This window comes from Chelonia mydas, chromosome 3 (assembly GCF_015237465.2).
Source record: "Chelonia mydas isolate rCheMyd1 chromosome 3, rCheMyd1.pri.v2, whole genome shotgun sequence".
Lineage (NCBI taxonomy): Eukaryota > Metazoa > Chordata > Testudines > Cheloniidae > Chelonia > Chelonia mydas.
The window spans coordinates 2,739,443-2,765,665 of record NC_057851.1 but is presented as its reverse complement, the minus strand read 5'-3'; the positions used below and the strand labels follow the sequence as shown (position 1 = coordinate 2,765,665).

The 26,223-nt window shown below is 43.9% G+C and overlaps 1 protein-coding gene across 15 annotated transcripts in view; it reads left to right on the top strand.

Moving 5' to 3' along the window:
* Positions 1–733: 733 nt before the first annotated feature.
* ASXL2 (ASXL transcriptional regulator 2) overlaps positions 734–26,223 on the top strand; it is a 241,609-nt gene continuing 216,119 nt past the window's right edge. For 9 of the 15 annotated variants that reach the window (XM_043542007.1, XM_043542006.1, XM_043542005.1 and 6 more), the window contains exon 1: positions 734–990. In XM_043542007.1, coding sequence (XP_043397942.1) covers positions 934–990 — 57 coding nt within the window. In that variant the 5' untranslated portion in view covers positions 734–933. Of the gene's footprint in view, positions 991–5,374; positions 5,599–26,223 lie in introns of all 15 variants that reach the window. The other 6 variants (XM_037893719.2, XM_037893723.2, XM_037893715.2 and 3 more) reach the window with 3 other exon arrangements.

Here is a 26,223-nt window from a genome sequence, read left to right as displayed (position 1 = left end):
GCAGTTGGGGGAGGGGAATGTGTGTGGCAGTTGGGGGTGGCGGTTTGGGGGGGAGGGGATGGGAGGGGAGCGGGCGGCTGTTGGGGGAGGGGAATGTGTGTGGCAGTTGGGGGTGGCGGTTTGGGGGGAGGGGAGGGGAGGGCAGGGGAGCGGGCGGCTGTTGGGGGAGGGGAATGTGTGTGGCAGTTGGGGGTGGCGGTTTGGGGGCAGGGGAGGGCAGGGGAGCGGGTGGCAGTTGGGGGTGGCAGTTTGGGGGGAGGGGAGGGGAGGGCAGGGGAGCGGGCGGCTGTTGGGGGAGGGGAATGTGTGTGGCAGTTGGGGGTGGCGGTTTGGGGGAGGGCAGGGGAGCGGGCGGCGGGTGGGAAGGACCACAAGGGAGCAGCAGTGAGGAATGAGGAAGGAGGGGGATGGGAGGAGCTAGCAGCAGGCAGACGCCGGGGGTGGGGCAGGCAGGCAGGCGATGGAGCCGTAGGGGCGGGGCACAGGTGAGTGGCAGCCCCAAGGGGGCGTGGCAGGCAGGAGGAGAAGCGGGGCGCGCTCACGCCGTTTGGGAAGGGCCCTTGAGAGTGGCGGTTGGGGGAGGGGGTGTAGGCGGGGACTCGGCAGGGCGCGGCGGTGGGGGCGGTACAGGGCAGAGCGCAGGCGTTGGTCTCTCTCTCTTTGGGGCGGGGCCTTTCGTCCCCCGGCCCCGCCCCTCTCCGCGGCCAGTACAGTAGGTGGAGTCACGCGGGCGGGGTCACATGACCGCAGCCCCTGTACAGTAGGCTCCCAACATGGCAGCAGCGGCCGCAGGGGGAGCTGGCGCCTGCAGCGCTCGGACCTAGGGCCGCCCCCCGCTCTCCCCCTCGGGACCGGCGCAGCTGCGGCCCCAGTGCCCCGGGCGGAAGGATCGGCCGGGAGCCTCCGAGCCGGCTGCACCCCATCGCGTGCGACATGAGGGAGAAGGGCCGCAGGAAGAAGGGCAGGACCTGGGCAGAGGCCGCCAGAACGGTGCGTGGGGCCCGGGGGCAGAGGCCGCCGGCCGCGGCCGGACAGGGGCAGAGGCGGGCGGTGGCGGGGGGCAGGCGCCAGGACGCGCTGGGCTGATGGCAGGCGGATGGGGCCAGGCGTGCCCCGCGGAGCCGGAGGCCGCTAGGGCGGGTCATAGGCCTTGCCCAGGCTGGCACGGGTCGTGCGAGCTCGCTCCGCCGGAGTGCGGCCGCTTCTGTTGCGCGCCGCAGCCGCGGGGCGGGAGCCCTGAGCCGGCCGCGCTGGAGAGCCCCTTGGGGTGGGTCATCGGGCCGGCAGTGCCCCGGCCGGGACTGGGGTCTGGCAGCGAGGTGCGGGCGATGCCCTTTGGGCTCTGGGCCAGGATGGGCTTGCTGTGCCGAGAGCTGGGTTTGAGTACAGTAGTCGGGCAGGCAGCTCTGGTACCCTGCCAGGGCTAGAGGCTTTCCTGGGAGTGCTGGGGATGAGCGGAGCGTCTCTCTCCAAACAGTAGATGAGCTGTCGCAATAGTTTGTCTTAGGCAATTACAGTCTGGGCTTGTAGTTTTTGCTGAACGTGGGTGTGATAAACCAAAGATGCTGTGGGATGATTCAGGAATCGTTCTCTTTATTTGTACTGACAATTCTTGCTCATTAACTGATAGTAACTTAAACACAAATTCTTATTCTGAGGAGTGATGCCTTCCTCTAACTCCATTTGGTCCTGTTACAGAGAAAGCTCCTTATTCTAGTGATAGGGTGGGTGAGGTAATTGTCATTTATCCATATCTTAATGCCTTACAGAACTAAACCAAACTCTGACCTAGTGAAGAGTTATAAACATTTGGCTGGTGTCAGATCAAATTCAAGAAATGGTTTCTCCAGAGAGTAGGTATGTGTGTAAATAAAGGATTTCAGTGAACAGCAACAACTTGAGGGGTGCTGGAGAATACTTAACAACCAGTATCTGGAGGTAGCAGGCTATTCAGATGGAAATAGAGATTTATGTGCTGGGAGCTGTACTCTCCAGGGACTGTGTGAAAGATGCGGGCGGAGGTAGCACTTGGTTAGGCAGCTTCTCATGATGATTAGTGTTCTCATTTGTTTTCTTGTACTTCTGTGTGTTTGTTTCCACCTGTTGTCTTAGTCTTACTTAGCTGGTAAGTTCTTTAGGGCAGGGACTGCCTCATGATATGTTTGTACAGAGCTCAGGAGAGTAGGACTGTGGTGTCTAGGTACAACTGCAATGAAAATAAATAACTTCTACAATGCTATTCACTCGTAATTCTCAATGTTCACACCATGACTAGAGCATCACTATTCCAATTTTATAAATGGGAGACTGAGTCACAGAAAGGGTAAGTGAATTGTTTAAGGTCATTCAGTGAGTCAGTTGCAAACCTGGGAATAGAATTTTGGTTTCCAAATTTCCTAGTCCAGTGGTCTGTTGCATTATCTCCCTTAAGGAGCTCTGTGTGGGTTGCATTTGGGGTATTCTTATTTTAGAGGATGGATAGAGGAAAAGGGGAGTTATCAATTTCTGCAGTAGTCCAAGTGTGAGATAACAGCGAAACCAAAGAAAGTGTAAATTGTAGTCGACACAAGTATTGACTCTACTAAACGCTTCCAGTTAAGTCTAAAGCTGACTGCGAAGACTTACAAAGGGATCTCACTAAGCTGAGTGACTGGGCAACAGTGGCAGATGAAATTCAATAAATGGAAACTAATGCATGTTGGAAAAATAATCCCAACTATACATACAAAATGGTGGGGTCTAAATTAGCTGTTACCACTCAAAAAAGAGATCTTGGAATCCTTGTGGATATTTCTCTGAAAACATCCACTCAATGTGCAGCAGCAGTCAAAAAAAGCTAACAATTTTAGGAGCCATTAGGAAAAAGAGATAGATAATAAAACAAAATGTCATAATGCTGCCATATAAATCTATGGTATCTCCATGCCTTGAATAATGCATGCAGTTCTGATTGCCTCATTTAGAAAAAAGATATTAGAAGTGGAAAAGGTACATAGAAGGGAAACAAAAATGATAGGGGTATGGAACAGCTTCTGTATGAGGAGAGGTTCAAAAGACTGGGACTCATCATTTTAGAAAATAGATGACAAAGGGGGGATATGACAGAGGTCTATAAAATCATGACTGGTGTGGAGAAAGTGAATAAGGAAGTCTTATTTACTCCTTCTCATAACACAAGAACCAGAGATCACCCAATTAAACTAATAGGCAGCAGGCTTAAACAAATACAAGGAAGTACTTCTTCAGACACTGCACAGTCAGTCATCCTGTGGAACTCATTGCTAGGGGATGTGGTGAAAACCAAAACGATAACTGCGTTCAAAAAAGAGCTAGATAAGTTCATGGAGAGTAGGACATCACTGGCTATTAGCCAAGTTGGTTAGGACATAACCCCATGCTCTGGGTGTCCCTAAATCTCCAACTGCCAGAAACCGGGACTGGATGGCAGGGGATAGATTATTCGAAATTGCCTTGTTCTGCTCATTCCCTGTGAAGGCTCTGGCAATGGTCACTGTCAGAGACAGGATACTGGGCTAGATTGACCATTGGTCTGACCAATATCTGTTATGTTCTTTACTTCTTAATACTAAAATAAAACTTAAGCTCCTGGGAAGTGTTACATTGTCAAATGGAGCCATATTAGGTTTGCTCAAGACAGAGCTTTGACTCTGTTTCTTGTCCAGTTCCAGTTATACTAGACTCTGTTATCAAAACTAATGCTGGCAACTGTGAAGATTTGTGAAAGAGACCCCTGGATCTGTCCATTTTCTGGTGGAAAAAATTCTAAAGATCTTATGAACGTTTACTCTCCCATTGGAGTCTGAGAGTCTTTGGGACTTGAATTTGTTGTTAACCAATACAAGGGCCCCATGTGCGTCATTTGATATAAAAATCTAAGGGTAAAAGCATCCATTCATTCTGTAGACTGAGAGAATAAAAGGAATCTTAACAATGGTATTGGTCCACTACTAGATGTATATAGTAGAATTATCAATAATAATCAAGAAAGGTAGACATGTTCAATAAATATTTCTGTTCTTGCTTTTCTAAATTACTGCAGAAAAATCTAGTGTTATATGATGATGGTGAAAGACCTTTCATTTCTGCATTAACTCAGGAAGATGTAGCTGTTTCACTAAAGCTAGACACTTTAAAATCAGCAAGTCCAGATAAGTTGCACCCAAGAGTTTTTTAAAAAAAAAAAACTGGTTGTGGCATTCTGGACTGTTAATATAAATTTTTCTATAAGTCTTCAGGCATTGGGGAGTTCCAGATGACTGGGAGAAAGCTAATTTTGTGCCATTACTTAAAGGGTAAAAGGGATGAGTTGGGAAACTTTAGGCCTGTTAGCATGACATTGATCATGGGCAAAATAATGGAACAGCTGATGTGGGACTGAATTAAAGGAGGGTAATTAATGCCAATGAACATGGGTTTATGGAAAATAGAACTTATCCAGTTAAATATCTTTTTTGATGAGCATACAACTTGGGTTGATGATAAATAATGTTGATGTAATATACTTCAATAAGGCATTTGATTTGGTACAGCATGACATTTTGATGAAGCTAGAATGATACAAAATCAAAATGGCACACATTAAGTGGATTAAAATCTTGCTAACATAGGTCTAATAATTGCAAATGTGGACTCACTGTTGAGTGGGTCTGTTTCTAGTGGTGTCCTCCTGGGATCAGTTCTTGGTCCTTTGCTATTTAACATTTTTATTAATGGCCTGAAAGAAAACAATCACCGATAAAAGTACAAATGACACAAAAATTGCAGAAGTAGTAAATAATGCGGAGGATAGGTCACCGATGCACTGGATCACTTGGCTAGCTGGGCAGGAGCAAACAATAGCCATTTTAGTACAGCTAAATATAAATGTATACATTTATGAACAAAGAGTGTAGGCCATACTTACAGGATGGAGGACTGTATCCTGGGAAGCAGTGACTCTGAAAATGACTTGGACGGGGGGGACTGGAAATAAGGCATACGTTTTTAACACTAAGGGTAATTAACCATTGAACAACTTACCAAGGTTTGTGGTGGATTCTCTATCACTGGGAACTTTTAAATCAAGTTTCTGTGCTTTTTTGAAAGATAACCCATAGTTCAAACAGGAACACGTTCAGGGAGGTCCTGTATTATGCAGGAGATCAGACAATGGTGCCTTCTAGCCTTATGTTATGTATGAAATACCCCACCTCCTTTTAGCTAAACCTCAGTTCCTCTCTACATCCGCAATACTTATCTGGAGCTGAATTACCTCCACTTTGTAAGGAGGAAGAGCCTGTTGGAGGCAATACATTCAGATCATAAGAGTTACTGCTGGTGAACTTCTTTTTCCTTCTTCCTGACTCTCCTTCAGTAGGGCTCTGTAGCTGCTGACTGGTTAACAGTGACTCTTCTCAGGACAAGGGCTGAGGAACTCTGCTAGTTGAATAAAGGAATTCATGAATGTGAACCAGATGCCACATACAGCAAGAGGTATGTTCTGCTGAGCTGCAGTATGCATAAGGCCCTGATTATATATACTTCAGAAAACTATAAAGAAAAATCCGACCTCTTATCTGGTGCAGTTGGTAACTCAAGGTGAGAATTAATAAGGTTAAACCATAAGGTACTTTTAAATAGGCATGTACGCTGTCTTTCTTTGTTCTGCATGAAGTTCTAATGGAGAGCATGGTGGATATTTGTGTGTTGTTACTGAGGGTTTTGAAATGTGTGCCTTGTAATTGTATCTCATTTATTGCTCAATGCAAGTGTTTTTTAGCAAGATCTATTCTGAACCTGGAAGGAATCCTCCGTATACCAATACAATCATTCATCCTTTAGCCAGTGTCCCCTGCCATCGCTGTAGGCTGTGTACATGAAAGTGCTATCCAGATGTGTTGTGGGTTCATTCTTAAAATCAACATAGAAATCTTGTTGGGGGGCAGGGGCCATTGATGGGCTGTCTTTGTGCTCCCAGTTGTGTAGGGGGAAGCATTTAGAGTTCTAAGACAGGGATAAGAAACTTGGTAATGTATCTGACCATGTATTTTCCATGAGCAGTCCCCATATGTGATAGAAAAGGTTTTTTGTCAGCGGCACGGTTTACACTCAATCCATAAGCAGTTCCAAAATACCAGGGTCCTTAGACTGTGACATTCGTTCAACAGCAACTCATGATCTCAAGGCCTGAGTATTATAAATTCCCTGTAAGACTTTCAGCAGGGCTCTTCTGTTTTACCATGGGATGTAGAATGCAGCACTTCTTGCCACCTGATTACACGATTGAGCAGTTGTCATTTTATTATGGTTCTCTATCCTGACTGCCTATTAAGGGGCAGACTGAATTTTAAATAGGTTGTTTAAAGCTTTCAGTGAGCCCAGGGTCTTGTGCATTTAAACAGAACAGAATCTTGTTCTGCTGGGTATTTGCACTTTCACAACACCCACCATCTAGGAGTTTTGCCACTATGTGTTGGATCAGTGTGATTTTTGTACTCTGCTGTGGTAACTCCTGTGAATTGACACGTGCTTCCCCCTGCTATAGCAATCTGCTATGGCTCATTCTTCTATACTCTAAAATCAAATCATAACACTTAGCATTTTTCTAGGGGTGTTATAATGCCATGGAATTTGTGTGATCAGATATCTGTCCTAGAGATGATGGAAGGAAACATGCAGGCCCCTTTGTTAGACAGCATGATTAGGGCCCAACCAAATTCACTGCCATGGAAAACACGGCACAGTCCGTGAAATCTGGTCTCTGGTGTGCTTTTACCCTATACTATATAGATGTCATGGGGGAGACCAGCATCTCTCAAATTGGGAGTCCTGACCCAAAAGGGAGTTGCAGGGGGTCACCCTTACTTCTGCACTGACTTCAGAGCTGGGCGGCCGGAGAGTGGCAGCTGTTGGCCGGGGCCCAGCTCTCAAGGCAGAGCCCCACCAGCACAGTGCAGAAGTAAGAGTGGCAATACCATACCATGCTACCTTTACTTCTGCGCTGCTGCCTTCAGAGCTGGGTGGCCGGAGTGGCGGCAGCTGACTGAGGGCCCAGCTTTGCAAGGAACAGCACAGAAGTAAGGGTGGCAATACCATGCCATGCCATCCGTACTTCTGCATTGCTCCAGCTGCTCGGCTCTGCCTTCAGAGCTGGGCTCCCAGCCAGCAGCTGCTGCTCTCCAGCTGCTCGGCTCTGAAGGCAGCGCCGCCATCAGCAGAAGTAAGGGTAGCAGAACTGCAACCCCTCCTACAATAACCTTGTGACCCCCCCCTCCCCCGCACAACTTATTTTTGGGTCTGGACCCCTACAATTACAACACTGTTAAATTTCAGATTTAAATAGCTGAAATCATGAAATTTACAATTTTAAAAATCATATGACCGTGAAATTGACCAAAATGGACTGAATTTGGTAGGGCCGTAAGCATGGTCATAACTATTCCCCATTCCCAAAGTGTTTGTACAGTAAGGAGGGAAGGAACACAAAATGGAAAAATTGCCCATCTGTGCACAGAAGCATAGAATCCACTTACCCACTTTGTACACAAACCTGCAAATCTTTAGGGGTCAGAGAATATTGTAAAAACATTTACAGAAAGTTCAAAGGACATTGGGGGAGGGATAGCTCAGTGGTTTGAGCATTGGCCTGCTAAACCCAGGGTTGTGAGTTCAATCCTTGAGGGGGCCATTTAGGGATCTGGGGCAAAAATTGGGGATTGGCCCTGCTTTGAGCAGGGGGTTGGACTAGATGACCTCCTGAGGTCCCTCCAACCCTGATATTCTATGATTGTAAACTATCAATTGCGGTGTTCTTCTGAATAATTTGAGTTGGTTTTGGCATGAGATGATGCTGTTTGCATTTTAAAAAACTCTGCAAATGCAATTCAACTGTGCTACAATATAAGTCGTAGAGCTGTCAACGGAAGCTTAACATGATCAGTAGCCCAATCGAGCATTTGGCTCATTTGTCTACAAAATGCAGGTGAGAGATAAAATGAAATGGTGGGATCTCTGAGAGACAGGTGATTGAAGATATAAATCAGGACAAGGCTGGAGGAGGATCTGGAATGTAGGCAATGTCTGTCTGTCAATCGGCCTTAAATTGGTCTTGTTGGGTTTTAAAGCCAGGTTTCATTTCTAGACTGCCAGCATAGAGAATGTAAGATCATAGTAGTTCAAACCATTGAGCAGCATGTTGGAGGATTCTGAATCTGTAAGTGATATGTAGCCTTTTAAGAGGAACAACAGTAACTGAGCCCTGTGGTTCTGAGAATATGTATTTCTGTTTTGAGGTCTTTAATGGCTAAATAAGGGTACATCCTCTGCATAGCTTGCATTTGGGAAAAAATAACTTTATATCACTTGAGATAATAGGGACATTCCATGGAAAGAATATGACAGAAAATGAAGCCAGGATTTTTTATGTGGCTGGCTACCTCAGAATGAATCCCTTTAAGTATGATCAAGGTGTTACCTTTACCCAGCACCAAGGCTTGTTTTCAGGAGTTTAAGGACAAGGTAGCTCTGATTTGCCCATTGGTAATATGTCCAAACGTTCTTCCAGAACAGATATGGAATGTACAGGATCTGTGAGGCAAGAGGGATTCAATTGATTGCCCAGTATTTAGAAATCTGCTAGAGGCCTCATTTGCATTGAACAAAACAGCTGGGATGATGTTTTGGGGAAATGCTGCATAGTAAATATCTGATGTGCCTGTTCATCTTAATCTGGCTTTACATAGCAGTGAGTCTACAGGTGAATGTCTTAACTAGTCCAATTGTATTTGTGCAGAAAATGTACTGAGCACATATGCTACACTGACAATAGGACATAGACGCTTTTTCCCTGTCTGGCAGGAGTTTCACTTTTACTCTAAACATAACAAAATTGGCATTTTTCATAGAAGAATATTAAATATCTTGTAAATTATTCTGTAGAGCTGAATTCTTTCTGGCAGTATGCGTGCTGTGAGTATCTCTCATTTTTGGCTTCATATTCCACAGATGCCAAAACTTTGCCCAAGAGACAGTCCTTTTGACTGCTTTTTAGGAGGCAGAGTGATGCACAAATTTCATTGAATAGAACCAGTTGGAGCCACTGTCTGGAAAAATTTGCGTTCCAGCATGCAACATGGTTTCTCTTTCTGAACATCCTTCTCTCTTCAAGATGAAGTAATGCATGCAGGATTCTATAGTGTCCCCTGGCTACACTGCTATGATTCAGAGAAATGTGTAGAACTGTAGGTTGCAGTTTGGCTAGCCCTTCTATGCAAGTATTTCAAAATTAATTAAAACGACACTGATCTAATGTACTTGCAAAGTACTTTGACTTTTTTAAATCTCTTATATGCCTATAATACACTGATGTCTATAATGTGACCAGTGGTTTGGATGTGGTGGTGGTGGTCTTTGTGCCCAGACAAAAATCTACCCCTTAAGAAAGTTAACTGTATTCTTTTAGTTTTGTGAATGACACATGGGGATGTTAGCAAAATGTTAAGTGTCACTTGCAAAATCCTGTTTACCAGAACTTCAGTCTTTTTTGTTAAGATTGTATTTATCATAGCAGGACTACTGGCAACTGTGTGTATTTAGGTATGTGGTATATAGTTAAGTTGAATGCAGTGGGTTTGAAAACCGAGTTTCCCTGTATTATGTTTGCATAGAAAACTTAAGTGGCATGTTCTTCCTCCATTCTCCCATTTAGGATAATTTGCAGTGAAAGTGTCTTTATAAAATGACTCAAATGCAAGTTGATTAAAAACAAAATCAAGGTAACTGAACTTGCACGATGTTTCTTCCGGAGTCACTGGGGATGTTTTGTTCGAATGCAAATTAGTTTTTCCTGGAACTGGAAACATCTGTTCCCAAAAGGCTCGTTACTGAGGTCTAATCAGGTGTTGGGATATGACTGGGTCCTGCTAGAGATTAAATCTCTCCTTCCTTTCTAATTCTCAGAAGAAAAATGTAGTTTTCAAATACATAATATTTCTATATAGATTCTTTCTGATATGGGTAAAAGACACTTGAGAATGACTGCATTTGAAATGAATTTAAGATTTATTTCCCTTAAAAATATGATTAGGATCCAAGGGAAACAAACTCAGCATAAAAACAATGAGGAGTCGTGTGGCACTTTAAAGACTAACAAGGTACCACTGGCTGCCTCGTTGTTTTTATGGATACAGACTAACATAGCTACCCCTCTGAAACTCAACGTAGTCACTTTAATATGCAGAGCTCCTTATTTGTTTATGTACTGAAGAGGGTCTCTCTGCTTCAACCCAATTGTGCAAGCAGAGAAGGAAAGTGAATTTTAAGATACTGTGTGTATTTACCTTGGTTGAACTGAATACAAGTTAAAACAGCTCTTCTCCTGCCAGAATTATCATCTCCTAGGTTCCAAGGCCAGAAGGGACCATTATGATCATCTAGTCTGACATCCTGTATAACACAGGCTGGAGAGCTTTCCCAAGATAATTTCTAGTGTGGATCTTGTAGAAAAACGTCCAATCTTGATTTTAAAATGGTCAGTCATGTAAAATCCACCACAACCCTTTGTAAAGTGTTCAGTGGTTAATTACTCTCACTGTTACAGGTTTATGCTTTATTTCCCATCTGAGTTTGTGTAGCTTCAGCTTCCAGCCACTGGATCATGTTATACCTTTCTCTGCTAGATTGAAGAGGACATTATTAAATATTTGTTCCCCTTGTAGATATTACAGACTGCAATCAAGTCGCCGCTTAACCATCTCTTTGTCAAGCTAAATCAGTTTTGCTCTTTGAGTTTTACTATAAGCCATGTTTTCTAATCCTTTAATCAGTCTTGTGGCTCTTCTCTGAACCTTCTCCAATTTAACAACATCTTTTTGAATTGTGGACACCAGAACTGGACACAGTATTCCAGCAATTTTTGCACCGGTGCCACTACTTACAGGTAAAATAATCTCCCTACTCCTACATGAGAATCCCCTATTTATGCATTCCAGGATTGTATTAGCTCTTTTGGGAACTGTCACATTGGGAACTCATGTTCAGATTATCCACCACAAACCCAAATCTTTCAGATTAACTGCTTCCAAGGATAAAATCCCTCCTTCTGTAAGTATAGCCTACATTCTGTTCTTAAATATATACCTTTACATTTAGCCATATTAAAATGCATATTGTTTGTGCTCAATTTACTAAGTGATCCAGATTGCCCTGTATCAGTGTCCTGTCCTCTTCATTATTTACCACTTCCCCATTTTTTGTTTCATCTGCAGACTTCATCAGTGACACAAAATGATCTCCTTTCTTCCAACCCGCTATAAGCGATGTGTGGACATACAAGTTCTTGAATGCTTTTCTCGCTACAAGGGCTTCTTAACAGGAACACTTTGGAACAGAACACACAGTGTGTCCCTCCTTTTTAAATTATTTTTCAGTGTGTCTGCAGCAAATGGTTGTTTTTGTTTTTTTTTTAATGTCCTAGTTTTAGTCCTCATATCAGCCAACAGTGCTGCTCAATATCTTTCCAGAGAAACACATCCTGTAAGAAAACCAACATGTTCTTAAATCGTAGTGAGGTTAGTAATGTGTGATGTAACTTCTGTAGAAAATTTGATATTTTTTTGACTCCATACTGTAGCAGCAAAAATGTTAGGTAATTTATGCACAGCAGAACAAAGTGTGACAACATTCTCTAGGATAATTTTGTTTATTGCACGGTACAATTGGTGTGAGTGGTGCGTTACAGCTTTGCAGTTTACAAAAGGCTGTTGCCTATATATGCAAATATTGGGGAAACTGTATATGAAATGTGACAAAGCTCTGTCCTTGCTTCCGTGGGTCCCGCGTTTCCTGGCGGATTTCACTAGCCTCAGAGGCTCACTGTGACCCTCCACGTGACCCTTCTCTCTCTAGAGACAAGGGTCATAGTCTACTGAGCCATTTTCATCATAAGCCAGCAAGGGAGGTGAGGAGAAGTTATCCTTCCTTGCACAGTCTCTGTTGTCTCTCAGTCTCAGTGATTAATCAGGGAGCAAAGCGGGGGTCGGAGCCCGGGCCCACCCTCTACTCCAGGCTCCAGCCCAGGGACCCTAATAGTATCAGCTATGGTAGCTGACCTTTTAGAAACATGACATGTACAATTCCCTGGACTACTTCCCCCACAGCAGCCCTCACTTCCTCAAGCTCCACTTCACCCTTACCTCAGGGCCTCCTTCCTTGTGCCTGATATGGTGTGTACTGCTCAGTCTCTCCAACAGCGCAACTTCCTCCCACAGCTCCTGACATGTGCGCCCACCTGACTGCCTGGGAGGCTTTTAACTAGTTTCAGCCAGCCCCTGATTGACTTCAGGTGTCCCCTCAACCTCGCCTTCTTCCTGCCTTCTGGAAAGTTCTTAATTGGCCCCAGGTGTCTTAATTGACCTGGAGCAGCTTCCATTTCACTTATCCTGGTACCAGGGATTTGTTTAGCCTGGAGCTAATATATCTCCCACTACTTTTTTGTAGCCATCTGGCCTTGCCCTGTCACATAAAATAGTGACTTTTAGTCCTGCAAATTCATGTATTACTAGTATATTACATGTATCGTGGTCATGCTATTTAATATGAAGAGTTAACTTTATTCATATTCATATTCTCAGTTTTCTGGCCCTTTACTCGAGCAAGTAGTGCCATTAACCTGGTGGAGGGATCAAGCACCATGTTTGAAAGTAGAATGTGTCCCACTTAATTTCAGCAAGATCCCTCACTATTTCCTTACAAATGTCAGTACTGTACCAGCAACTAGTCTCTGAAAGGGCCTTATACAAATGCTAGTGAAGTCCAAATTGAGGTTCCTTTACATTTTTCAATTCTGTTATGTCAAATGAGCAGCTTCATTCTATTTCCAGAAGGAGAAAAGAATCTAAAGGAAGAGACACCAATATTCTAAAACAGTGGTTCTCAACCTATTTATCATTATGGGCCCTATATGCAGCCTCTGTGTTATGTGGGCCACATCCATAGAATACATATACAACCCTGTATGTCCCTGAGGATGTCACATAAGAATGGTCTGACCCAGTAGGGCCAAAGGTCCATCTAGCCCAGCATCCTGTCTTCCGACAGTGGCCAGTGCCAGGTGCCCCAGAGGGAATGAACAGAACAGGGAATCATCAAGTGATCCATCCCCTGTCGCTCATTACCAGCTTCTGGCAAACAAAGGCTAGGGACAGCATTCCTGCCCATCCTGGCTAATAGCCATTAATGAATGTATCCTCCATGAACGTGTCTAGTTCTTTTTTGAACCCTGTTATAATCTTGGCCTTCACAACATCCTCTGGCAAGGAGTTCCACAAATTGACTCTGCGTTGTGTGAAGAAATACTTCCTTTTGTTTGTTTTCAACCTGCTGCCTCTTAATTTCATTTGGTGACCCCTAGTTTTTGTGTTACGATAAGGAAGTGTTTACTACTACTCTACACCAGTCATGATTTTATAGACCTCAATCATATCTTCCCTTAACCATCTCTTTTCCAAGCTGAGAAGTCCCAGTCTTATTAATCGCTTCTCGTACTGCAGCCGTTCCATACCCCCAGTCATTTTTGTTGCCCTTTTCTGAACCTTTTCCACTTCCCATATCTTTTTTGAGATGGGGCGACCATGGGCCACAGCTATGTGCTGATTGAGCTGCAAGTGGGCCGTGGGTTGAGAACCATTGCTCTAGAAATGCTCATTTGGCCTGTTTTATCTTCTTTGTTTTTTTGTCTCTGCAGTTTTTATGTCTTCAAGGTCTTAGCCCCGGTTTATCCACAGAGTACACACTGGGACCTAATTCATCCTTTTCCTTCATGAATATAAACTCATGTTTGAGATATGAGGGTCATACTACCTTGCATGCCTTTGTGCCACACCTTTTGGAAGAACTAGACCTATGTCTCTGGTATTTTTCCACCACTGATCGCTTCTTAAATGATTGGTCTGCTTTCTTAAACATGTATAGTCTTTTTTCAAGATGACTTTTTTTTTTAAATCACATGATCTCTGTATTATGGGGTGGGGGTGGCTGGTGTATTGAAGACATAGCTTGTTCAGTGGCTTTCCCATTGTAGGCCAAGCATTCAGCAGGATTTCAAAAAAGAAATGGTCACTTTTACGTGGATATCTGTACCTTCTCATTACATTAGTGAGGATTTAGGAAGGGAGAAAAACTTTCCTCTATAGAGCATAAACCAGCTCCTGACTGTTGATTAGGAAGAAACTTTATGGTAATATTATTCTACAGTTGCCCACTTCAGGATTTCTTGTACCTTCCTTTGAAGTATCTGACACTGGAGCTATCAAGTGACATGATTCTAGATCAGGGGACGGCAGCCTTTCAGAAGTGGTGTGCTGAGTCTTCATTTATTCACTTTAAGGTTTCAAGTGCTGGTAATACATTTTAATGTTTTTTAGAAGGTCGGTCTCTCTAAGTCTGTATATTATATAACTAAACTATTGTTGTATTGTAAAATAAACAAGGTTTTCAAAATGTTTAAGAAGCTTCATTTAAAATTAAATTAAAATGTTGATCTTATGCCGCCAGCCTGCTGCTGGTGTGGGGTTCTGTTCCGCTAGGCTGGCAGTGGGCTGAGCGGGGCCTGTGGCCGGGACCCCGGCTGGCATGGGGCCTACAGCCAGAACCCCAGACTGGCAGTGGGCTGAGCGGCTCAGCCCGCTGCCGCTCAGGGGTTCCATCCGCCATACCCTGCTAGCCAGGATCCCGGCTGCCGGCCCCGCTCAGCCCGCTGCCAGTCTGGGGTTCCGGCCTTGCCCACACACAGTGGGCACCTACCTTCTCCCTGGTTCTGGCCATTCTCTTCCTCTCTCTCTCCACTGAGCTGAGGGTGGGAGTGCACTGAGCACAGGACTGGGGGTGAAGGAGCAGGCTGGGGGATGGGGTGTAGGGTCTGGCCAGGAGCTAGAATGAGGGAGGGGGCTCAGGGTTGGGGCAGGAGGTTTGGGTGTAGAGCGCTTACCTGAGCAGCTCCCATTTGGTGGGAGGGGTGCAGGTGGGAATGTGGCGGGGAGGAGGTGCAGGAGCTCCCGTTTGGTGCTCAGGGTGGGGGTGGGGATGTGGGGGGGTGCAAGAGTCAGGGCTGGCTTCATGGGGGGGGTGAAGGAGTCAAGCAGAGGGCTGGGTGTATGAGGGGGGTACAGGGCTCAGGGCAGGGGCCTTGGGGGTGTGCGGGGCTCAGAGCAGAGGGCTAGGTGTGTGTGTGTGGGGGAGGGTCAGGGCAGGGGGCTGAGGGGATATGCCCCGCTTCCCCAAGCCCTGCCTCCGCTTCTTCTCTACCTCCGCTGGGAACAGTGAGCATGCTGACTCCGCTTCTCCCCCACCCCCTCCCTTGCAAGGGCCGGTGAGGCGGGAGGGACAAAGAGGAGGGGCAGGAACCCAGCACCCTGCAGGAAGAGGCAGGGGAACCAGCAGGACCAAGCTTTTGCCCCCCGCCCCCGTGGGAGGGGGCGGGGAGCAGAGAAGAGCGGGCCAGGCTGGATTTTTAATGGCACACTGCTGCCTGCCGGGACTCCGGTAGGCAGCAGTGTGCCATTAAAAATGGGCTTGCATGCTGTCTTTGGCATGCGTGCCATAGGTTGCCGACCCCTGTTCTAGGTGGATTGTTGTTCTGATCCAGCATAGCAGTTTGTTTAAATAGGTTATAGGCTAAGGTCCTAATCCTACATACATGTATGGCTGTGCTTAACTTTGTGTGTGTGTTGAGTCAGGGCGTCAGTTGCTTAAGTGAGAGGGAAAGAAAGAGGGAAAGATGCAGATTAACAGTCAACAGTAGGAAGCAAACAAGCCATTACTGGTTGAGTCTCAAACTTTATCCCACTTGTGCATATGAAATTAACATAGTATAGGAATTAGGTATGGCTTAAATTCTGTTGTGCAGCTGTTGGTGTTCTACTTCAATGCAGACAGGAAAAACTCACCCTGACTTTTAAAGAAACTGTATTGGCTGTCTTATGTGCGTGAGGAGGGGGAAATGAAAAGTTGAACATGTGGGAGTCCTGACTACCTAGTTTTATATATATTGTGACAAAGTTCCTCCTCTGCCTTGGCGGGTCCTGTGCTTTTTGGCAGATTTGCTCATCTCAGAGGTTCACAGCAGCCCTCAGTTTGGCCGCTTCTGTTAGAGGCTCAAACCTGCCATTCAGTCAGCTAGCTTCATCATTGGCCAGCATGGGGGAAATGGCAAACAATCTCCACAGTCTCTGTTGTCCCACCTAGTGGGCTGGGGACAGGCCAGATCCCTTTCCAAATTAGACCTTCCCTTCTGGTGTTGCTCACGGACCAGGTCAACTCCTCTTGTTGGGGCGATGGGACATCCCGGGCCCACTCTCTACACCGGGTTCCAGCCCAGGGCCCTGTGGATAGCAGCTGTCTACATCTCCTTTATCAGCTGCATGACAGCTACAGCTACAACTTTCTGGGCTACTTCCCCATGGCCTTCCCCCCAGCATCTTCTTTATCCTCCCCACAGGATCTTCCTCCTGAAGCCTGATCATGCTTGTACTCCTCAGTCCTCCAGCAGCATGCCTTCTCACTCCCTGCTCCTGGCATGCCCCCCACTAACTGATGGGAGGTCCTTTTTAAACCAGGTGTCCTGATTAGTCTGGCTGCCATAATTGATTCTAGTATGGTCTTAATTGACTCCAGGTGTCTTAATTAGATTGCCTGTCTTAATTGGTTCTAGCAGGTTCCTGATTGCTCTAGCACAGCCCCTGCTCTGGTCACTCAGGGAACAGAAAACTATTCATCCAGTGGCCAGTATATTTGCCTTCGACAAGACTCCTGTGCCCCACTGGTCTGGGTCTGTCACAATATATTTATTTTCTCACTTTGTATCTGGATTGCTGGGGAGACCAAAGCCCATACTTCAGCATTAAGCTTGGAATACTCCAGTTAGTCTATTTAGTTCAGCCTTGAAATTTCAACAGATGTCTCTGCTTTCTTTTGCACTACCCCAATGCATGAAATGTGCTCCTTGAACTAATTTGTAAGGTCATTTACCACCACCTTGAAGGCTTCACAGTAGAAATGGATTTTGAGGATTTTTTAAAGAGAAATCATCTAATGTTGGTTAGGTGGTTAGAGGGTTTTTGTTTTGTTTTTTTTAAACTTCAGAACCATCAAATTCTGAATATTATTAGATTGTGTACCTGTTAACTTATTTTCACCCCCAAACACACATGCAGTCTTTTCTCTCCTATTATTTTTTTACTTGCTTGGTCTTTTTTTTTTCTTCAGATTAGTTTGCAGTATCCTCGTGGGGACCGGTCTCCAAGTATGTGTGTAGAGCACCTAGTACAATGGGGCCCTTATTACCTGGGGATTACTGCAGAACATCTGTGTTTTGAGAATGTATTAACTGTATCGTGCGTGTCTGCAGCTGTTTGTTCAAGGAGTTTACAAGTCCAGCTGGTGAAGTTGGAGCTTGCAAATGCTGCTAACCCATAGCTCAGTTTCAAAGCTTACAATTTCAGCAAGCCTAACTTTACGTTTCTTTCTTAGTGGAAAATGTACTGGAAACGAAACGTAAAGAATGCATTAATGAAGTGTTAAAACTGCACTGTTTAAAAATCACTACAGTAAGGAAATGTGTTTCTACACTGAAAAGCGACCCTGTTACAAGGGCATTTTGAATGCCCACGTCTGCCACTATTTCCTTGTCCCATTGTTCTGGTTTACAAGTAAAACGATTAATCAGCGTTCTTCTGCTTTTGCTGAGGGAAATGTTGGATTGGTTAAAAGACAGGATTTACTTAAATTTTATCCCAACACATTTTTATTCTAAAATCCTCTTCCTATAGTTAATATAGTCTGAGAACAAAACCATAAACTCTTTGAAACACTGACATCCCAAAGCAGAGAGCTGCTGGCTGGCAAGCAGACTTCATTTCACACAAGCAATAGTGTATACAACAATAGTATTACTGAATGCATAGTTTGGCTTACAGAATCTTACCTACTGGTGGTGATCCACAAGGAGAGAGGAACACTCTGATATTGGGATGAGTTTTCATGATTGGCAGGTAAAGAAACTTTACCTTATGAAATAGCACTTACAATATTGGGTGTTTCACCGACCGGAAAGTGTGCCCTTTAAGGCAGTCAGAGTGCAGCACGTCACTAAATGTCCAAAGAAAACTAATTCTGCATCAGACCTTAGATACAAACAGAAATATACTAATTGTAATAGAATATTCTCCAGGGTCAGTATCTCTTGCCTTCGAAAGAAATGTTTTGCTATTCATAAATGCATTGGCATTGATATGATGGTGTAGCCATGTAGGTCCCAGGATATTAGAGAAACAAGGTGGGTGAGGTAATATCTTTTATTGGACCAGCTTCTGTTGGCGAAATAGACAAACTTTCAAGCTACACAGACCTAAAGAGGAGCTCTGAGTTTCTTTCACCAGAAGTTGGTCCAATTAGTATAGCAGCAGGAGGCTACTTTCCTGTGACAATGGTTGTATTTCACTGTCGTTATCTTATAATTTTAAAATGCATTTTAAAATTCGTTAGTAATACTTGAAATCTGCAAAGGATTATGCCAGATGTTGGGTCTGATCATGAGTACTAGTTAATGGAGTTATAGCTTCTATCTAGCTCAGGTACTTATATGGTTCCCATTACTGTAGAATCTGAGTGTTTGTAACGTATTTCTTCTCATGACGTCCTTGTGAGGTAGGGAAGTACTATTATCACCATTTTGCAGATGAGGAGCTGAGGTACAAAGGCTAAAATGACTTGCCAAAAGAAGTCTATGGTGGAGCAAAGAATTGACCCCTGGTCCCTTGAGTCTCAGATTAGTGCCCAAACCACTGGAACATCATTCCCCTCACTTAGCTCTCTCGGTCTGTACCGATCTACAAATATAAAAGATACTTAAACAATTTCTTTTTAATAGATGGAAATACTAGTCCTCCTTCCTGATTCTTATGGGAAATGCAGTTTTGTGTCCAATGATCTCTTGTATGGCTTAGTTGTGGTGTTGGTTGGTTTTTTTTTAATACATACAAGCAAAGCTTATCTTGTATGGGTCACAGATCTCCTAAATGCTAATACCGTATTTTTCTGTCATAATCAATTTTAATGTGAAATATTCTGTCTGGCAGTACTTCTTACTTTTTTTGCGGGGGGAGGGGAAGGGACTGTTGCTCAGGATAACTTTTGTAGGCTAAAACTTAGTGTTCTTCATTCAGTGACATGACTTCCTTTTTAAATACAGAGAGAACTTTAACAAACTAGGTTTTGCTTCTTTGTTTGTTGTTTTTTTTTTTTTTTTGTCCTTAATCTCTCTCTGTCCATTACTGGAGGAGTTTCATGTGGGCCTGCTTTCAGAGTAGCAGCCGTGTTAGTCTGTATCTGCAAAAAGAACAGGAGTCCTTGTGGCACCTTAGAGACTAACAAATTTATTTGAGCATAAGCTTTCGTGGGCTACAGCCCACTTCATCAGATGCATAGAATGGAACATATAGTAAGAAGATACATAGAACATGAAAAGGTAGAAGTTGCCATACCAACTCTAGAGGCTAATTAATTAAGATGAGCTATTATCAGCAGGAAAAAAAAACTTTTGTAGTGATGATCAAGCTGGCCCATTTAGACAGTTGACCAGAAGGTGTGAGGATACTTAACATGGGGAAATAGATTCAATTTGTGTAATGACCCAGCCACTCCCAGTCTCTATTCAAACCCAAGTTAATGGGATCTAGTTTGCAAATTAATTCCAGTTCAGCAATTTCTTGTTGGAGTCTGTTTTTGAAGATTTTTTTTCTGTTGCAAAATTGACACCTTTAAGTCTGTTACTGAGTGGCCAGAGAGGTTGAAGTGTTCTCCTACTGGTTTTTGAATGTTATGATTCTTGACGTCTGATTTGTGTCCATTTATTCTTTTACGTAGAGACGGTCCGGTTTGGCCAATGTACATGGCAGAGGGGCATTGCTGGCACATGATGGCATATATCACATTGGTAGGTGTGCAGGTGAACAAGCCCCTGATGGAATGGCTGATGTGATTAAGTCCTATGATGGTGTCACTGCTGGCACTTTCATTCTTAATGAGGAAAAAAAAATGACAGGCTTAAGAATATATGGGGGGAAATCCTGGATCTTTTGAAGGCAATGAGAGTCTTGCCAGAGAATTCAATAACTGCAGAGTTAGGCTCCTCATTACCTACTTTCCTCATGAAATGGTGGGTTCAATGTAATGTCTCACTAGAGAATTGTTTACGTCAGGTAAGCTTTCTCTAAAGTGAGCGATGAAGGCCCCATCTGGTATATTTTTTTTAAATTGAACATCCTTAATGCCATATTTGTGTCCAGTATCATGAACATAATGTTTAACAAAAAACACACATTTTGGAACTCAAATATTTAAGGTCTAACTTGATCGCACAGAGCATCCAATTTAAAGTAAATGCTGCTACTGCTCCATTGTGCTTTCAATACGTAGAAAGAAAAAGACATTCTAGAGTCTGTGCTTAGAATTCACTTTCTTTTGCGAGTGCGAGGACCCTAAAGTGGTGGTCTGCTCAGAACATTGACACTTTACAAATAATAATAGTAGTTATTTTTATTGTTGGGTTGCATATTTGTGCTTCTGACACTATAAAACTTGGATTTTAGAGAGAATTTAAGTTCTAGGCCTGCAAATTTAATCTGGGATTTAAATATGCCTGTGCTCTTTGTAATTAATGCATAATCACTAATAATAAAAATTGTGTCCAAATTCTTCCCTTTTCATAGCTGTTGTCTTCAGTGAGGTTACACAAGTATAACAAAGGGTAGAGTTGTTCCCTCCATTGGGAATTGAGGGTGCCTTACTAATGCATTAGTCACCCTAGATTCTATCCTGCTCCCTGGTGGCTGTGCTAGTTCTGTTGGGCTACTGATAGTAAAAAGGAGTGAAGTTCCTTATTTCTGTTGCTAACGCGTGTTGATCGAACTGAATAAATAAGATGCCTTGATTAGAAAAGTGCCACTTGATGTGGTGTTTTAATTTTATTTTTTACTATAACTAAATGTATAACCGTTGCTCTAACAGAGTGCTTTTTTTGGTTTTCCCACTTCCTCTTCCTGTCTGGGGAAATCTGAACTGGCCTAAAGACAGGAGTAAACATTACTTCTTCTGGATTACACAATTATTGTTCAAAAGCAAAGTTTTGCTGAACTGCATCTGCAATGTCTCACGTAATCTGTCATCACTTGAGAGCAAGGAAAGAGCCATTCAGCTTCTCCATGCCCCCTCCCCGCTCTCCATGGTTTCTGGCATGTTTTCCAAAATCTTTGTCTGTGGGTGTTGTGGCTGCTGGGAAACTGCAGTAGGTTAGTGTTCTTGGCAGTTATGGCTCATGCAAGCTGAGTAACTGTCATACAGACCAAACTAGAAAGGATTTTTAAATCCGTTTCACAGTGTTCAGTGTGTTGACTTCAGTGTAGCCACAGGGAAAGGACACGTCACATGTCCAGTTTTGGAGATGCTTCCGTTGGGTTGTACTGGCCATCCTGTAAAGTTAAAATATGCATATGTTTGTAAATTTGAAGGCATTCTAAAGAAAGCTGACCCTTTAAGGAGACTTGCAGAGATGAACTTCAGAAAGGTGGCTCAAGGTTACTGAAGTCAAGTGGCACAATTCTTTAAAGGCACATATGTGTTACGGTTTGAGGAGTGAACTGTCTTTGGCCTTTCTCTCTCCATGCGTGCACTTTCCAAGTGACACGCCTACATCTGCACTTCTCTCAGAGTGAAATACTGCAGTTCACCTCACTGTCGACTGAAACACCAGGATACATCACCTGCTGCCCACCAGCTGTATTACCTCATGAGGCTTGACTGGGTTTGGAAATGCTATAAACTTCTTCTTTCCAGGAACTGGTGGCCAGTATGAAAACCAGAGAATGGTTTATTTATCCATAGGAACACCAGAGAGCAAAGGGTTAAAAATAACAAACCTAAACAGGCATTGTCTTTGGAATGCTAACCATAGCATTTGCCTCATCCAGGTAGGTAGGCCCAGTTCATCCTTGGTACCCCATTCTCCTAGGGACTGAGTTGCAGCCTGCTTTCCTGCAGACCCTCTGTCTCCTTGTCTCTTCTAATGCACAATTTTTAAGGGAATGACATCTGTATTATGTAGACAAGGTGGGTGAGGCAATGTCTTTTATTGGACCAACTTCTTTTGGGTGAGAGACAAGCTTTTGAGCTTCAGAAGAGCTCTGTATAAGCTCAGAAATCTCTCTCGTCAACAGAATTTGTCCAGTAAAAGATATTACCTCACCCACCTTGTGTTGCTAATATCCTGGGACCAACATGTTATACCACAACACAGCATACCTGTATTGTGTCCGGGATTTGTGATTGGCACTGTGTGCCTTGCTGCAATCTGACAGAGCCCCCTGTGACTCAGCTAACACTTAGTGTGTTCCATGTGGCAGTCACCACTGAGAATCAGCTGGACACTCATACAATATTCATAGAAATAATGTAGTTCCCACTTCACAATGTGTATTTTTGATTTGAAGATTAAATGGGCTGCTTGAAATGCTGACTAGTCTTGGTTTCGTAGTGTGGAAGAGCGTGGTGACAATTGCAGAAGTGGCAGTGTTAATATCTGAGTCAGTATGAACATTGCTTTGTACTTCGTGTCTCCTCCCTCACTGCATTTGCAAAAGTGAGCTTGTAGAGATGCTGTCTGTATTGGGTGAATCAAAATTTATTCTGTCTTCCAAATTAAATGTACTTGCATCCCAAAGGTCAGGACTCCCATTCTGCTAGCATGACCCCCCTCACCCATCCAAAAAAACCCTTGCTGTCTGTAGCATTTCTGCAACAATCTACAGGACCTGTGGGTTTGCTGTGACGTGAGTGCCTTGGCTGGAGTTAATTCAATTTGTTTGTGTGGCTTTTCTGAAGTTAGAACTGGCATGATCAATGAGCCAGCACTTGTTCCCTGATATTAAGTCATATACAAATTACAATGCCATTTAAAAAAGATCTGTTCTAAGAAATAGATGCATAGAAAAGCATTGAAACATGTAGACACAGGCTATAAAAAGCATTCCTAATATAGGTTGTGACCTTTTATTATTGTGCTACATATGGTATGGTGCACAGATCAGTCTCCTATGCTAGGCATTGTATAAACACACAGTAAGACAGTCCCTTCTGTGAAGAGTGTATGCTCTTCTTCAGTTCTAAAGGTTAGACTGGGAGCTGTAGGTCTTATGAGAGGGTATCTCTATCCATTGTCTGAGCTCCTAAAAAATTCCTCCTAATATGCGTGGGGGAACTTCAAAGGGAGTTGGCTCCTGTTACCCAAATTACCAAATTTAGTTTCTAAGGGATTTTTTTTCAGATTGTGCATTCAGTCTCTTGCTACTTATCTTAAGTGCTTTATCTTTTTTCAAAGACTATCCACTAGGTAAATTTACCTGCTTGGGAAATGACCTCTCCAAAACAGAGAGGTTTATTCCTTTGTGGAAATGTTGGAGTCTTCCTGTTTCCTGGATGGTTTGTTCATCATATTATCAGCAGTCTGAAAACCATATGACAATGTCCAGAACAAAAAAGAAATCATAACTTAGGAGATCACGTTTTTTATAGCTGTAAAACTGATATAGTTCTTAAGAGATATTGTCCTAAGCAAAATTTTAAGGGGCTTTTCCTTATATGAATTAAAAAATGAAAAAGCCAGCAGCCTAGTACTTGTCAATGAACTTATAATAAAGGCTTTACATACTGTGTTGCATCCTAGTCCTGAATGCTGCAACAAACAGGAAATTTTGTGGCATGGAAGGACATTTCAGTGCAGAGGGTTTTTTAGTGAAGTACATTTTGAATATTTGTTTTAGCATTTGATGTTATAACAAGTGTTAAAATGAGCAGTTCGTATTACAGTTCAGTAAAAGCCTTCTGTTAGAATTAATTTCAAGCTGTCATAACTTCTAGTTTGCTGCAGAAATTAGAATGAGTTGCTATAGTCTTTAGGTTGAGGGTACAGCAGAATATACAGCTCTACCACTCTTTCCCTTGACTACTGAAGGGGATAAGGGTTTTTACGGTTTTCTTCCTCCTAGGGAAAAAAAAATCTTCAGGTCCCCAGCAGGGAGCAGAGCTACATGGATCTTCCCTTGAATCAGTGGTGGCTTCATCCATGCTCTGCCTGCTTAAATTGGACATGCCCCTAAAATCAGACTGTGCTTCAGTTGGAAGAGAGACTGACGAGGCCACCTCTCTGTTCCTCAGGGATGTTTCCACCATAGACAGCAGCAGAGCAGCCTTATGGGCACCTCCTCTTACTTGCTAAGCATTATTATTTGGATTCTACTGCCAAGAGGCAATGCTCTTCTGGGCTCTCCATACTCTGGAATTCATAGAATCCTAGAAATGTAGTAGGACACTCTACACCCTAGGGGAGCGCCCTGTGACCCCCGTAGTCATCATTTGTATATAATTGTGATATTGCATACAACGCCTGCCTTGTAAAAATGTTCCCTCTAATTTTTTCCATCCATGTGCGGAATACATTTTGTTATGTGCACTGAGGTATGTGCAGATGTTTGCCACCAGTAGAAACCTAGATATAATAAATATTTTTAAAAAGTTACCATAGGGATAATTACTCTAGCCAGAACAGGTTAGGCATTTTAGAACTTGCTACACAAAGAATTACATTTAAGAGAAATAAAAATTATGAAATGCATCAACCAGTCAAAACACTAAAATAGCACACTTTGAAAGAATAAAATTACAGAGAATATATGTGCATTGCAGGAAGTGCCAAGAAGTAACAACAATAATAATACAAGTGTGTGTTGGGAGATGTGTGAAAGTGTGTGTGTGTGCTGGCTGCTGTGGAAATTTGAGATGCTGTGTACTGTCTCTTTAAGGCACTCACTGAAAACTCTTCTTCTCCTGAGCCCCCGGTCTGCAGAGGTGGGGTACATAGGTAGGGGAAAGGTGGGGAGAGACCGCGTATGTGTGAGAGAGAGATTGTGTGAGCTGGCTGCTGGGGAAGTCTCTGAGAGACCATGTGCTGTCTCTTTAAGGTACTCACTCACCTCCTGGAAGGCTCTTTCAGACCTCAAACCGCAGCAGCTCTCTCCTGCTCCAAGTCCTGAGCCCTGTCCCTTCTCCGTGGAGATGAGGTATAGAATCATAGAATATCAGGGTTGGAAGGGACCTCCGGAGGTCATCTAGTCCAACCCCCTGCTCAAAGCAGGACCAATCCCAATTTTTGCCCCAGATCCCTAAATGACTCCCTCAAGGATTGAACTCATAACCCTGGGTTTAGCAGGCCAATGCTCAAACCACTGAGCTATCCTACCCCCCCACCAGGTACAGGGGCAGGGGGACACCCTAACATCAGCATTCCTGGCCCCTGCCCCGCCCCACACAGCCAACAGGAGGGTTCTGGGAGCACCTGTAGGAGCAACATGGCTGCAAGGGGGGGGAGGGGCGCACCTGAACACATGCTGCTGCTTATCCAGTGTTGAATCACTTGAATCACTCCTGGGCGGCAGCCTGACCGCACAGCTTAGAGAGAACACCGCTTGTAAGATATCATGGGAAAGGTTATGGTCTGCTGAAACCCACTGTTCCATCTAAATATGTATATCATTAATGCATATGAAGTTATGAGAATTGTGTTGTATGATTGTCTCTAAAATATGCTGTGGGTTTGGAAAGCACCTAGATACTAGCTCCCCAAAGAAAATAACCAGGGGATAACCAACCCCCAGGCAGGTATCAACAGCCGTTGTCCAGCAAGGGAGCTACAATGCAATGACTCACCTGCATGAGGCCACACCAGGGGAATTGCTCAACCTTGCCTGGTGACTCAGCAATGCCCCCCAGACATGCCTGGACTTGTGCTCCCCAAGCACATGGACTGAGGGTATAAAACAGAAAACAGTAGCCCCATGCTTGGCCTTTTCTCCCTCCCCCACCTATGCTGCAAGCAACAAGGACACTCAGACTGAAGACTCCAACAGAGGAGACTGGTCCAGGTTTCAAGGGTGAAACCTATGTACTATGAACTGCAATATCCAGTGGGGTGAAAAAAAATGCTTAATCTCGATGTTGCCCAGTCTAATAGGGTTGAGGGTTTCGATTGTACGCTAATATTTTCTTTGGTAACTAACTCTGACTTTTTGCTTATCACTTACAATCACTTAAAAATCTATCTTTTGTAGTCAATAAACTTAT